At 41.7% G+C, this 15645-nt stretch overlaps 1 protein-coding gene across 13 annotated transcripts in view; it reads right to left on the bottom strand.

Moving 5' to 3' along the window:
• Window positions 1–15645, bottom strand: part of KANK1 (KN motif and ankyrin repeat domains 1) — a 166558-nt gene that overhangs the window by 17394 nt on the left and 133519 nt on the right. For 12 of the 13 annotated variants that reach the window (XM_027827850.3, XM_043547228.1, XM_027827849.3 and 9 more), the window contains one exon: window positions 6283–8931. In XM_027827850.3, coding sequence (XP_027683651.2) covers window positions 6283–8931 — 2649 coding nt within the window. Of the gene's footprint in view, window positions 1–6282; window positions 8932–9864; window positions 10126–15645 lie in introns of those variants that run through there. The other variant, XM_043547234.1, reaches the window with a different exon arrangement.

Below are 15645 nucleotides of genomic sequence, written 5' to 3'. Positions count from 1 at the left end.
TCGTGCCCCTTTTCCCTTCCATAAACCCTGGATTTACTCCATTCCTTACTTCCAGGATTTCTCGCTCAGCCAGAGCTGCTGTCAGGTTGTAATCCCTGTCCCCCAGATCTGTGGCAATAACTACCACAGCTGCTCCTTTGCCAGAGCTCTCAGCATCATGCTCACTCTCCTACCTGCTCTGAAGTCTGCTCCTACGTGATCAGGGTCATATCTGAAAGGAATTTTTACAGGGAATGACAGTGTCCAGGAAAGCAATTCAGAAGTTAAATTTCCATATTTCTCAGGCTTCCAGTAACCCTGAGAGTTCTGTACCTTGTCTAGTTGTCTAGGTACTAAAGCCTTTTTCCACCTGCCAAATTCATTTCTGGAGAGTGCAGTTATAACCACCACATTAGGCTCTGGTGAGCTGGTTCAAGTCAAATTACCACAAATGTCCAGAAGTTTAACTGGCCTAGAGAAAAGGGTATCTGACATGACCCCATTTCTCCTCCCAGGTGAACAGGGTAGTCCCTATGTTATTTTTCTCTTTTACAATCTGGAACCTCTCATGTACCCCTCTGCAGTCTAAACATGGAATCCACACTAGTGTGATGGGGCTGGAAAGGCTGCACCACCAAAACATGCTCTGTTTGCAGTGGTGCTGGTTTTTTCCATATATCTCCACTTAAGTAAACTGTTCAGCAATGCAAAGGAGAGGATGTGTTTTTATCTATTCTAACACTGCCATCTCTTCACCGAGAAAGCAGTGGATCCAATTCCTTCCCCATTATAAAGAATTTTTGCCTTCAGTAATTAAACAGGGTTTCAAAAATGTATCTAAAATCCACTAGTCCAAGGACTAAAGGATACCAGTCAGAGAGAAAAATACTTGTCCTTCCATACACCCAAAGTTCATTTTCCCACAAAGTTATGAAGCCTGTATTTATGTAAGAGAACTGTACTGTTTATGACACTACATTTAACAGTTGCATAGTGTCACTTGACTGTCTATTAGTCAGCTTTTAAAAATATACCTGACTACATCTTCCTTCCTTGTGTTGTCTTTCCTCCCCTGCTTCACTCCACTTTTTCTTTTCCCTATAATAGCATATGATGTTTGTACAGCCCCTAGCGTAATGGGCTCCTAGGCAGCATGACAGCAATAATAATAATAAATAATAATAATAGTGAAATATCAGTTTGTGGCTGTTTCTTCTCTTGTTTTCTGCTCACTGTCCTACCTCAGAGTCTCCTAGCTGCTCTGAAGTCTCTCTACTCTAACCTCTCAATCAGCCCCCGTTTTTGAGTCACAGAAATATCTGCAGATTAAAGAATATGGCATGGCTCCAGTTCATACATAGTTCATACTTGGAAGAATGTTTTGTTACCATAAGGACTAGAAAAGTTATATTTTATTTTCAATAAAGGCTTATATTCTGCAAAAGTTAATGGTACTCCTCTGGGTAGCTTCCTACTAAGTCTGGGTGAGTGGATTTTTCAAGCCCACATGAATACCAATGAATAACCACCATGCACATGCAAGGTGCCAGTCTAGCTGAAACAGCAATACAAGCTGAATGAAATGTTGGGAGAGGATTCAAACAATCTGATGGCCCCAGGTGCAGGGAATTAACCCTCCAGAAATGTTCTGCACACACCAACTGAAACGGTCATCCTTACAAACAAAATCAAACCTTCTGCATAAAGTCCTTTCGTATCCCAAATTTTCACTGTATGGCTTCAACAATTAACGTAACATAGGGCATTTCCTGGTGTTCAGTGACTGGGTGGGTTAACATCACTTCTCATCAGCTGGTCCTGATGACCTTAGAAGTGGCCAGCAGAGAGGTCATTATTGCTTAAAAACATCCAGTTGTTTTGCTACCAAACTCCCCTCCCCTCAAAACTAACACAAACTTTATCCAACCCCTTGGCTGAAAAAACAATCCCCCTCCCCCGCTTTGGAGTAGTGAAAGTTCCAGTGCACGTGTAACAAATAGGATTTTAAATTACTCAGGTGTTTGCGCTAATTCCTGAAGAGGTTGTTTTAGGAACACTTTTTATTTGGACAGGTGCTCCATGGACTGATAATGCACCACTTAAGTGGTTAGTGAGTGGTTTGTGAAGTGAGTGGTTTATGAGCTCAACAGAAAGTCAGAGAAGTGTGTGCACGGCAGGGTGGGTTACAACATATAATCTCAGCAACACTGGGTCATAGACTGTCAGCTTTTCAGAAAGAATGTGTGATATATATAGCATACAGCTCCCATTTCTCCTTCTTCTAGTCCTCTCTTCTCCCAACCCCATCTCTCTCCTCACTGCAGTGATGGACAGGGGCTACTGGAGGGATCATGAGAGAAGGGTAGTTTTGAACAGTGTCACCTGGATGCGCTGTAGCACTTCATTTCAGTGTAGTATTCCCACTCTGCTGCATGCTGTGCTACCAGCAGGGCCAGGCCAGGCCAAATAGGGGTGTTTGTCATGGAGCAGGAGAGGAACCATGGCCCACAATCCCATACTGAACTCAGATGCTGCAGCAGGATTTGGGATCCATGTCACAGTAAGAAAATGTGTGTGATTTTGGTCCCACTATGCGTGAGATTCAAAATGGCTGGTGGGGCTGTTGCAGAAAGTTTTCTGGTCCTGGTTTGAGATGGCTGGAAGCTGGGTGTGGATGGCCTGGCTACTCCTCCCCCCCACAGTGCTCAACTCCAGAGGCTGGGAAGATCTGCTTCAAGGAGACTATGGAGACAGGTCCACAGCCTTTTGGCATGCCTCTTCCTCTGCCCTGGAACGGAGGGCTGTGTGGGTAGGGATAGGGATGGAGCAGCAGGAACAGGGAGGGAGAAAGGGGAAGAAAGAAAGTTGATCTTTGCCTCCACTTCCAGAATTTCTCTCCTCCCCGCCCCACAAACAAAGCAAAACCACCACTGATACAACGAAACCCAAAAGGCTTCCCCCGCATTCCTCACAGGTGAGAAATACTGCCCTTTGGTCAGGATGTTATCTGGGGCACGGGTAGCTTCAAGTGAGCTAGAAGAATCCTAGTTAACCTCCAGCACTTTAAAATGAGGAATATGAAAGCATTTGAGAGTGAAGAGTTATAATGGTATAAGTTATAATATAAGTTATAATGGTATATGACAGTGCTTTTGTCTAGAAAGCGCTCACAGGTGTGGGTCCTTTTTCTGGAGTTTCCAATTTAATCAGCTGGGAACTCGCTTGTGACACAGACTTGGTTTAGTTGACAAAACAGGAAAGGGAAAGCCATTGGTATTCTTGTGCAAATTTGCTCTGAAAAGTGAGACTCTACAGTTAGTAGGCTGGGTTCTGTATTTACTGACTGGCAGTGAATTACATGGCAAATGTGCCAAGTTTACTTTACACCTCCCCTCCAAACTACTAGCCCTTCAGACTCAACTTGGGATCTGAGAGACAAGCTGGATTCTTTCCATCTTGCACATCATATCTACGAATCTATGAATCATCACCAATAATACAGGTTCTAGAGATCAAATTATGCCTTTAGTGACACACCACAGCCTATAATGGATTTGCATAGGTGTAGCTGATTGGAACTTGATGAACAAGTCTGTTGTTGATGGGCAAGGAGGAACAGAACCCAACTCACCTCTCAGCAATGCTGATTCTGGAAAGCAATAAGAATAAGCACTAGTAACTTTAGTCCCTTTTCAGAATAAACCTGCACTTTAAGAGGTTATTCATTGTATCACTCATGCCAGAGCATTGGAGGAACATTCATAATTTCTTTATTACCTCATGAATACACTGGAGATACAGTTAAGCGTCACAAGACCGATTGTCATGTTATTTTAAAATATACTTTTAAACCATTACCCACTTCAAGATAAGAGTTTGAGTCAAACCAAACAGCCACGCGTGATGGATTTATATTGTTAACATACTAGGCCAAATGCAGCCCAGGCACAAACAGATATATGGGGAGACGCATCCTTTTACAGGGTTGACTTTAGCTCAAGTTTAGACAATGATCTCCTATTTCTAATTTTGTTTTAACTCTGGTCCCTCTATTTTAAGAGGCTACTTTCCATTATTAGACCAGTTAATGAGACTGGTACATAAAAACTAGAAGAAAATGCAGGTCCCTCGAAGTGAAGATGCTGGAGCATAAAATAATGCTTCTGAAAAGCAGCCGATCAGCTTATATAAGAAAGATTTTCTTCATTAAAAAATGGGTGAAGTCAAGTTAAAGTCACTATTAATGCTGCTGCTGAATGTCAAATCAAAGTATCATATGATGCTGTGCGTGGCAGAAAAGGTCATTCCAAAGCTCTCTTTTCTCTGGCTTAGGAGACTTGATTGGTTAGGTTAAAGCTTTACTGTAGCTAAACTGAACCTGTATTTTCTTGGAAAATGGGAATCCACCCAAATTAGATATTTATAAATGTGCCCGTTACCATGGGAGCTGAACTCAGAGTAAATTCATTGCACTGAACATCATGCGTCATGGTGAAGTGGGGGAACTGAGGGATTTACCAAATTCACTCTAATAGACAGTGCTGCTCAGCAAGTTCAGATATTGTACACAATCTATACACAGATTTTTGCCAGGAAAAATCATTTACAATAGAAGCAATTTTTTAAAGTTAATACACAACTAGATTTAAAGTTGATGATGACCTCCTAACCTAATTACACAACAGTTAAAATTATCAGAGACAAATTCATAGCTCAAAACCTGTGCAAAGATGTAGCATGTAATTCTGACCAAGAATGTGATTGATCACATTCATAAAGACTTTACTCTATGCTCTCAGTGCTAAAGATAATGGCATTACAAGCTCAAACAAAATTTTTCCTAAATATTTTTGGGAAGAATGTGAAATATAAAGCCTAGTAAAAATGCTTTTATTAGAAGATGATCCACCACTCTACATGTGCCTAGATAGTTTCTAGGTTCTTCAGACTAAATGTCTGACATCATATATTAAAAGTGAGGGTAGAGTGGCAGATTAACAGTTTGTTAAAATTCTGGTTGACATTTTTAAGTGCCATTTTAATGCCTGTTGGATATTCTTATTATAGTACCGTTACCTTTATGAAGTCATATGTATAATGTGTACACTAGAAAGATAATAGTGTAAATAAAATATTATGTTGTATGGATATAGACAGGATATAGTATATTTTCTTTATCCCAGCGTAAATGTTGCCTACTGCTGTACTGTAGTAAATTAAAAGTTTTAATAGATGATTCCAATGAATGCATAAGAGGAAAAATATTAGATTTACGCAGCTGTCTTTACAAATCTACAAGAAGAAATTTATTTAAAATAGTAAATAAGCTATAAAAGCTTCATTTAGCAGTGTGCTAGATAATCACTATTAAAAAGACTTTTTATTACAGGGATTTTTCCTTCTCAGTATCTAGGAGACTGATATTCACATCTATTTGGACAAATTTCCTATCTTTCTAGTAGACTGTTTATTTTTACTATTTCACTGTGGGAAGAGTGCATTGTGCAGAAGTTATTGTTGGTTGGTGATCTCATAACAATCTCTAAGAAGCCAACTATTATGAATTCAGTAGTACGTAGCTGGCATTCACAGACATAAGTTGTTAGAAAAATATCTAGTTACGTTTTTGTAGCTGACACTATGCTTTAAAGTTGTGAGCAGAGGTACAAAAGAATTTTAAAAAAAATTCCCTAAGTTAATTACGCAAATTCTAAAATAAACAGGACACCAAGAAAAAAAAATATTTAAGCCTCTCCCGAGCACCACTAAAACCCAAGTAGTCAATATTACTTATGCCTTGTAAATGTGCTGCTGTAACTGGAGACTATTACAAACACTTACTGAAACATAGTTGTTCTTGTTACTAAATATTCCTTACTGACCCATTGGTAATCAACGCTAACAGAGTGGGGAACAGTACCTAACAGTGGTCTAATTGGGAGACAAGAAGATGAATGGAGAATGTGGAAGCAAAACCACCAACCTTTGAGAAAGAGGCTGAAGATACCTCATCATCAGCTAGAATATTCAACTTATAAAAGATGAATGTGACTTAGGAGAAAGTCAAACATGCCTTGCCATAGTTTTAAAAAGCTGCACTCTGCCATTAAAGAGGGACAGGGAGCAAAAACTATGTCAATCTGAATAATCTTAAATTATAAAAATGGATAAATATTCCAAGTTAAATTCTGTCACATCACCCAATCACCGGATGTTTTATCTATCTATCTATAATTTCTACCAAGCTCAGCACTATTCTTCTCCACCTTCTGAGAGTGACAGGAATGCACACACTCAACATACCTGGGGTAGCACTTCTGTCCATACACTGTTTCTGGATATCTAAGTTCCGCAGCTCCTCAGTGCTTGCATATTTCATGACAGAGTTGATGGACGAAAGGGTGTTTATGAGCTGAGAATTCAGAGACTCAATCTGTGAGTGAGGCTCTCCAAAAGCTTCTGCCAGTTCACTGTAGTTTTCAGCTAGCAGCATCTGTTGTTCCTGCAGCAGCTTCTGTACTTGCTCAATGTAGTGATCCAAGCCAGTCCTCATTTCAGGTGGAGGGAGAGGACTTTCCACTAAAATGCTCACAGGTTCATACACAGGCTCATCCCCAACACCAATGCTTCTGGTACTGGCTGACACAACAGACAATGGCGGGGGACCACACGCAATATTTCTCATTTTAAGACCAACTAGATAGTTCTCATGAATGTTTATCTGCCCTACTCCACAGTCCTTGGTCTTTATCACAGTGGTCTTTTCAAAGCTAGAGTCACAAGAAAGCAAAGTTCCCACTCCAATGGAACGAGTTTTGGCAGATGTGTTTACGTCCTTTACCCGACCATCTCCCACTGCTACAGTCCGCATCTCGACATTCACAGTGTTAGTCTGTTTATCGTAAGTGCTCAAAGTGGTGTTTGTGCTGGAATCCATCAGAGAAGCTGTTTCTGTATTGGTGAACTGGTTCACCATTGCCAATACAGTACTGGTCTGCTGGGTAGCTGTCTGAGGCACTGCCATAACTGCAGATTCTACTGTGCAAACAACCTCTGTGTTTGTGCTGCGGGACACACACTCCTTTAGTGGACAAACAGTCACATTCACTGAACAGTCTCCACAACCTATCGACCGTACTTCCTTGATTTCCGCTTTTGTCTTGCAGAGACTCAAATTATCCACAGACTCCTCTGTGTTGATGCCAGTTTCACAAACACTCATTTCTGTGCCCACGTTCTTGTCACACATCTCAGTAGATCTCCCAATGCATTGGTCACGCATGTCTGCTCTCTCCTTCACAAGCCACCGATTCATTAGCAGTTCTGGACCCACAGCTGTACTCTGCAAATTAGGCCTGCAGGAGATTCCAATATCTCTCATTTGTAGATGGTTCCCCACACAGGAGTCAGCAACATCCACATGATCTCCTACCATTTGGTCTCTTGTTTGTACTACAGCTTCCACCATTCTGCTGAAAACCAGAGGTTGAGCCATCAATGCTTTATCCACTTTTTTCCTAGATCCAGCTGCCTGCAGCTCTTGTTTTAATTTGGTCATTTCCCTATCATGAGTAGTTTCTTTTAATTGAACCTCCAATCTGTAGATCTTCCCCTTTAGGGCTTCAATGGTCTGTTGCTGAAGCTCTATTTCTTTGTCAGCTTCTGTGGTGATGCCAAGCATCATCTCTGTCACCCCAACTCCAGAATCTCTAGTTTCTTTCTCTGTTCCCACTGCTACCTCCGTGCATGGTCGGGAAGACCTGTTATATATAACCACATCATTCATATTTTCATCAGCACCCACAGCAACCGACCTGCTTTCTTTTGTTAGATTTTCTCTGTTCATCCGAAGATTAGATGGGATTTCATAGTTGCTGTCCTGGATTTTTCTCTCCAATGCTTGCATTTCAAAAGTCAACTGCCTAAACTCCTCTGTCCTCTGTGAGTTCTGCTCCATGTCTTCCTCACAGTCTATATATAATTCACCTCCTCTTCTGACCTGAGACAGATGTCCCCATTGCTCTGCATTTCCCGCACTATAAGATCGCTTTCTGAAGCCATAAGTGTCATTTTGATTGGGTATTCTTTGGCTTTTGCGTTCCGCCATCATCTGTCTTTTCTCTTCCTGTAATACTGAAATCTTGACCTGGAGCACAGGAATAGTTTTGACTTGTTCCTCAAGCTCCTTGAGGCGTTTGAGGGCAACTGCCATTTGTTCCCTGATATGCTGCAGATGCACGGGGCTCACATTGGTCACAGGGGTCGATATTCCTGAACTCAGTGGGCTATGACGGATGGAGCTGCCCAAAGAGGAAGCAAGATAGACATTATAGTCTCCATTACCCTGGTACCCATTTTGAAGCTGTTGAGACATCTGATTGTGCCCACTAGATCCTACAAAGGAAGGAAGGGAGCTTGCTGAGCCCAGGCCTCCAAAGCTGGAAATCCTGGGCCTGCGGACATCCCCTGGAGTCACCTGCATTATAACCTTCTCCTGTTCCAGTCTTCTCCGGGTTTCCATGAGAGTTTTTGTTACATGAAGATTGTGCCTAGGAAGCTGTGGTGAAGGAGGGGGAAGCTGTCTGCTCTCGGGAATGGTTAAGAAGGTAGGAGAGGCTTCAAAGGAAACTGATGGCCTTGCAGTGACAGACGATGCTACTTGATTCCTTGCTGCAAAGGAGGACTGCTTATTCTCATCACTGTTTGATGAAGAGAGAGACTCTGTCGAGGTCCACCCACTGTATTGGCCACTGGCGTTCTTGGTACCTGTAAAAGTTGGTACTAGTTTCCTCTTCTTCTGGATATTTAATTTCTTAATCGTGTTTCCCTTTTGTATATCATCCACATACTTGAGAAAATCCAAGTCTAACTGGTAGCCGTAAGGAGTTTCCACAAAATAGGGAGCTTTATGCTCTTTGTCATCGTCTCCACTCAGAACAGCTTCCTCTTTTTCTGTAGGAAAAAAACCCAAAATCAATACATTTAAAATAAAATAAAACAAGCTACTTCTGGCTAAACTATACAGCGGAAAAGCAAAAAATAATTACACTCTACTCATAGCACAGACTAAACATTATAAGTTGGAAGACATATTACTTGTCTATCTTAATTTACCTTGAAAAACATCTCTCCCTCTCTCTCATGCACACACAGATTTAATGCTGAAATCGTAAGTAAACATCTGTAAATATGTTGCTTTAATTTATGAAGGCACCGCAAAGGTCTTTACTGATAGCATGAAATGATACTTTGAGGAACTCCTGTAGTACTACCACATCACAACAAACTTTCACACAGGCTAGTGCTAGTCCATCATGAAAGGATCAGGTGATTCTTTGTGCTGCAGTGAACCATCTGGAGACAGTGCTTCCTTCAGGGAGTATTAAAAGGGTTACGCAGAAATCATTTCCTCCCTAATTTACCAATGCAGTTAGACTTCAGGCAACGGTTTTTAAAAAGGTTAAAATAATTTCAGATCAGTTTTAAGTTGGAGCAGCAATACAAGCTCTCTCTTGCTTGGGAGCACATTGATGTGTGTCTGTGAATCTGTCTCTTTTATATTTCAATCCTGCATGAAGCCCATACACTAAAAATATGCAACGAGACCTGTTTCCAATGCAGTCTAAAATTCCACAGCCAAAAGAGAAACCGCCAGCTCAGATGTCAGGACAGCACAGCTTCCTGCAGACACTGGACTCACATGCCACCAAAGCATTCTAAATAAAACTTTGCCACATCTGTTGTGCTTCTGCAGACAGAAAGTTTATACATGAGGTCGCTGCAGAGCCTGCTCCTCCTTCCCCACAAAAACAATTCATAACTCACGAGAGGAATCAGGTACTTTTGAACTGCAGGGCAAACAATAAACGTTAGTTTTCCAGTTACCTGAATTAGCGACATGTCTCTGCTCTCAGACCATACATTTTCCATCCAACTAAAACAAGGCCTCTGATTTTTCTCCTTGCCGTCCTAGCTTCAACAAGCTCTCTGTTCACTAAAGCCCTGCCTCTCAACTTTCTCATTCTTCACCCCTTAAGGAAAAAAGTCCACATTAGTGTAAACTTAGCCAAGCAGAGCACATTTTCATAGGCTGAGCTTTCACCAATGAGTTCTGTTCTACAGCAGAACTGACAACTACTGCCTTTTTAGCACCCATAAGGAACCTCAGCAGTCACCATGCTCTATCGTCTTAATAATAAGAGAACTGTTAGTCTTTTAAAGGTGCAGTAATCTCCACCCATTTTCTCCTCTGTTTCCTCCCCACCCATGAACCATTGTTAATTTGTGTATACATTTCATTTTACTGTATATATTTACTGCATTTTAGTTCCTCCTTAAAAACAATTATTCACAGTCTCTGTGCATATAAAGTTGATCTGGCACTTGGGTCTACAAGCTACGATTGTATGTTTGCTAAACTGGCTATCCCTCCAATATTCCCCCAACAAAGAAACACAGGCTACTGCAGGCAGCCACAGTACCTGAAAACAACTTCTAGCTCATTTTTTGAATATGACTACATTTTAAATTGGTGTCCCTTTTAAAGGTACATACACAACTTAAAAAAACCCAAATCACCCTGAATCTACTATTGCTAGAAGTGACACCTAAGAATGCTGTAACAAAGATTAGAATAAAGAAATCTCTAGGTTTTTCAATTTACTTGGTGAATTTGACCAAAGCATACTTTTGGTACTTTGGAAAACTTTCCATAGTTCTGACTGGTCTTTCTCTGCCCTGTGCTGACTGGTTATTTGCACCAACCCTCCCTCTCCCTCACAGTCTCTTCATCTCAGAGAGTCACTCCTCTTACCCTATTTTTCCCTTCCCTGTCCTCCTCAGTCACTCTCCCTTCCTCACTAACCCAACCAACCAAAAAATAAATAAATAAAAATTGTGGAACTAACATGACTTTTGACGCCATCACATTGTTCACTCAACCTGCTCGACACTCCTTCCCGCACCTTGGATCTGTCTTGTCTATTTAAATTGTAAGCTCTTCAACACAGGGGCTATTTTTTTGTTTTGCATACGTACAGAGCCTAGCACAATAGGGTCCCGTTCCATGACTAGGGCTCCTAGGTGCAACAGTAATACAAATAAATACTAGTCAGTTTCACTGTTTTGTTGAGGACAATAATACTATCTGTCTCTTAATAGCACTTTTAATCAGCAGATTCCAAAGCACTTCACAATCTTAAATGCATTTATCCTCAGAACTCCCCTGTGAGGTCAGGAAGTGTTATTATCCCTACTTTACAGATGGGGAACTGAGGCTCAGAGACTTGCCCAAGGTCACAATAGGAAGTCTGTGGAGGAACAAGAAATTGAACCTGGATCTCCCAATTCCTAGGGTACTGTCCTAACTACTGGACCATCCTTCATCTCAGTCAATTGTGCTTCCTGACTCCTGCAGCAACTTGAGGGCACCGCACTTTCCTCTACGGTCGGGGAGAACTCATACTTTAACAATGCTCCTGCAAAAGGGTGATTTGCAGTCGTAGCAGCAAAACTGAGCTTGTAGTTGGTGGGTGTGTGCACTAAAAAGGAAGGAGAGGCACCAGTCCTGCAACTGATAGCGTGGGTTGGACTGCCAGATAAAACACTTCAGCTTCAAAATGGGGTCTTGGTGTTTTTACTCATGGACTTACCCAAAATAAATGTCTAAATATCAGCAGCAAAAATATCCATGTATTTATATATATTACACACACAAAAACTATAAAGAATATTATTAAGGTTGCAAATTCAAGCACTCAAAAGATAGGAAGTGGCAGAATTAAGGTTGCATGTGCAGCCTTAATTCAGCTCCCTTGGGTGTATGCATGATGATGCTGTTAGGCTACTGTTGGGTTAAACCTCATTGAATCTAGAGGGTATAACTGCTGCCTTTCATTTAAGGTAGCTGTAAGAAGTCATTAAGCTCTTTTAGAGAAGCAGGCAGCTGAAACAATAGGGATCTCCAACCAAACACAGGAACAGGTGAGGCTGATCAGGAATTTGAACTATGTGGGTGGAGAGGAGTCACTGGGTATTGTTTTAATAGAAAGTGTGACTGAGCAAAAGAGAGAAGGTAAAGCAGTGATGAACACCAGAGAACTACGAAACAGCAGAAAAGCTAAGGACAGAGTGGGGACAAGCACTGGGAACATGGCCCTGAGAAAAGCTATGAGGGAGATTTTGGGCTAAGTGCTGACTGGAAAGGGGGCTTGGAAATGGGAGCTAACATACTCTCTTGTTGTTTTATTCCTACTGTGTTCAGGGAAACAGGACTTTCTGTACATTCTTTGTACATAAACAGGATTGCATCAAAGAAATACCTGACTCCATCATCAATTTCTCCTCCTGACTGAACAACTCACAAGATCCCAAAATTTTCACTAGTAGCTTGGTCACAAGGGGTATCAATTCAGTCTTTAGTTACATAAGCATGAACTATTTTTCCACATGAGATGAATCAGGGTTGTGTACTGAAGGAGGCTGTTCTCTACAGGATCTCTGCCTCATTTGTTGCAGAACGTGCATGGTGTGTAGTGAAGGAGGCTGGGAAATGTGCTTGAGTGGGCCTCCCCTCTCACCCCACTTGATCCCTTCTGCCCCATTCCTGTCCTCTCTCTTTCCTGTTCCTGCCTTCTCCTCCCAGTCCCATTCTCCTCAACCAAATAAATTCTCATTGCCAAGGAAGTTCTAGTCTCCCTTTCCAGACTCCCAGGTCCAGTCATAGTCTTCTCCTTCACCCCTCATGCTCAAGTCCCATTCCTTGCCTATCCTCCCCATTCCCGATTTCCCCCCTACCGGCTCCTCTCCCTGATCTGATTCTGACCCCTTCACTGGCCTCCAGTTGCTTCCCCACCCATGATCTCCATCTCCCCCATGGGTTCCCAAGTCCTAATTTCTCTCTCCCAGGCTCCTCATCCAGTCTCAGTCTCTCAACCCCTGTGGCTCCTTGTCCCAGTCTCTCTGTCCAGCCAGTGCCAGTTATCCCCAAACTCCCTCCATGCCTGTCAGATCTGTTCCCCTCCCTCTTCCCCCACTCCTTTCTTTCAGCCAACTAGCTTGCAGGCCGGGGATACTTTACCTTGCAGGCATAATCTCCTGATCAACATGTCCCAGTCTTCTTTGCCCGCCTGGCTCTCATTCCCGATCTCCTTGCCCAGCCAGTCCCAGTCTCCTCTCCACATCCCAACTACAGTTTCAGTTTGCCTCTCAGCCTTCAGCCCCAGTTGCCTCCCACCCCACTCCAGCTCCTTGTCCCGACCTACTTCCCCCATCTCATCCTCAGATCCGGCTTTTGTCCCCCCGTGCAGTTGATGCAGGAGACTTCCGCCTCCACAATCCCTGGACCCAGCAGAAGGGTCGATAAGCATGCAGGAGAGACACCCTTCTTGTCTCCTCTTCTATGCACGGTCCTGGCACAGAGATCTGCAGTCACAGGGAAAATCCTGTTCAGCCTCCTGCAGCCCCGAGGCATGCTCAGTGTGGATTGAATATTTGCCATTTTTAGTTGCATAGCTTTGGGAAGTCTCTACTCAGCATGTGTACATTATGATTTTCAAAAGGGCTTATAACATGGTCAAATAGCAACATTTTTTCACGAGGAAGGCAAAAGGCAAGTCCCTGAAATTTGGCAGGGATGGAATTTGTTAAAGGCAGAGGACACTAGAGCTTTTCAGAGAAAAGGCTGCCAGAATTTCACATGGGCAAAACAATGATTTTTTTTCTGGCCTTGTTCTCAAAAACTGTTGAAGCCTTTTGGCTGAATATTTCCAAAATATTTAACCTGAGACAAACACCCAGTATGGACAATTTCAGCCCAAAGAGTTAAAGTTTGCCAATGTTATAAGCAACTGAAAACAGAGATGTAAAGATAAGTATCAGGCAACCCTAACAGTAGACATTGCTACCAGCCACACTGCCCCCCTCCAATAATAGACCGTTATTCATGACATATTATTTAAAGGATTATCTCAGAAAATTAGCTTTTGTATTTTTAAAAAAACAAGATGGCAGTGTCAGTTTAAGTGCCAGATGTTCTTACGGACTTTCTTCTCTGTAAAACCAGTTTACAGAAAGCAGAAGCATTTGGTTTGCTACAAAGACTCAGAACTTTGGCATAAACTATAGAAAAGATTGTATTATTTTCAAAATTAACCACTTATATTTTTCTGTCAAATTCAAAACCATAAAGGTGGAAGGTTAAAAAAAGTAGTAAGAATTTCATTAAACATTTAACCCTTCATATCATGCATTGTGCTTTTGTGGCAGGAAAGTCCCAAGATTCCAGAATTAACCTATCAGTGGAAAATTACTCAAAACCTCTGAAGACAGCTCATTTAAGTTTAAATCATAAGAGCTAAACTGTCAGATATTTCTCCCTGAAACAATTCAGGTGGAAATTACACAAATGAAGCCTCTCCAAAATCATATCAATTCCTTGTATCTTTGCAATTAACGCTGTGGCTAATTTGGTGGTCTCTAGCTAAACTGGCTATCTTAGTAATGTTGACATTTTGCACCTGACAGCCCATAATAAGAATTACTTACTTGTATTTTTTTTTTTAAGAGTTGTGTGCAGTTAATCACATACAATTTTTCATTAAAATAACACTGGGTACACTTTACTAGCACAATTACACCACTGTAGGGGGATCATTGCAGCAATGGTTGTTGATGCTACAGATAAACAACAAGAAGTTATGTAATCTGGAGAAAAGAAAAATCTATGATGCACCATGTCAGAGCTGTGCCAAGCCTTTACGCATTTTACAGGCACATCCATTTCAGACTTTGCTGTGAAGTTTCAAAGTACAAAAACAAAGTGAAGTGGGCTGCTATTTTAGGGAAATGGAAAATGATTCTGCCAGTTTCAAAAATCTACTAAAAAGGAAAGGAAATAAAACCCTGTGAGAACGTTATTCTTTTCTCTCCTAGCCCTGATATACCGGACGCACCATGAATGCACTCGCTCCATTAGCATTTGGTGGGTAGTATTGTGCTGCACAAAGCAGCACTGATTAACTTTTGAGGAAGCTGTATCGATCTGCCGTTCAGCCAAGAGGAAAGGTCTGCATATCTTGGGACGCTGAGTGAGCAAGAAATCCCACTGCCATTAAAAAGAGTGGCAACAGAGAACACTAAAGAGATTCCTGTTGAGCCTCTTATTTGGTCCTTGGCTAGCTGAACATGGGCACTGCAACAAATAAAAGACATTCGCAGATCTCTGCAATACTTCAGACAACCATTAATTACACCACTGCGCCACAATGAACTTCTTTCCTTTGCGTGTTGATTTGCAAAGGTTAACTTTAACACAGTCGCACAGACACACACAGACACACACACACACACACACAGACTTAAGTCATCAGCTTGGGAATTTAATATGCATTGCTATTTCATCTGCTGAACACTCAACTGTTAGAAGCTGGACTTTACATTGTATGTGCTCATTTTGGACAAGTGGTTGTGAAGCAAGGTATTCTGGAATTTTTTTTAATTTATAGAGGCCTCGTTGTGTTACTGTCACCATTAATTCAGTTATCTAGAAGTGTGCACAAATTGCACTTCCGTCTCCCTGCTGAATAATAATCACAAACTGGACACAGGCATCATTTAACAAACACACTGTTCTGTTCTCTCTTCCTGAAACTGCTGTGACCAGCTCTG

The sequence above is a fragment of the Chelonia mydas genome, chromosome 5, assembly GCF_015237465.2.
Source record: "Chelonia mydas isolate rCheMyd1 chromosome 5, rCheMyd1.pri.v2, whole genome shotgun sequence".
Lineage (NCBI taxonomy): Eukaryota > Metazoa > Chordata > Testudines > Cheloniidae > Chelonia > Chelonia mydas.
The sequence above is the reverse complement of the archived record's forward strand: the minus strand, read 5'-3'. Positions and strand labels throughout refer to the sequence as shown.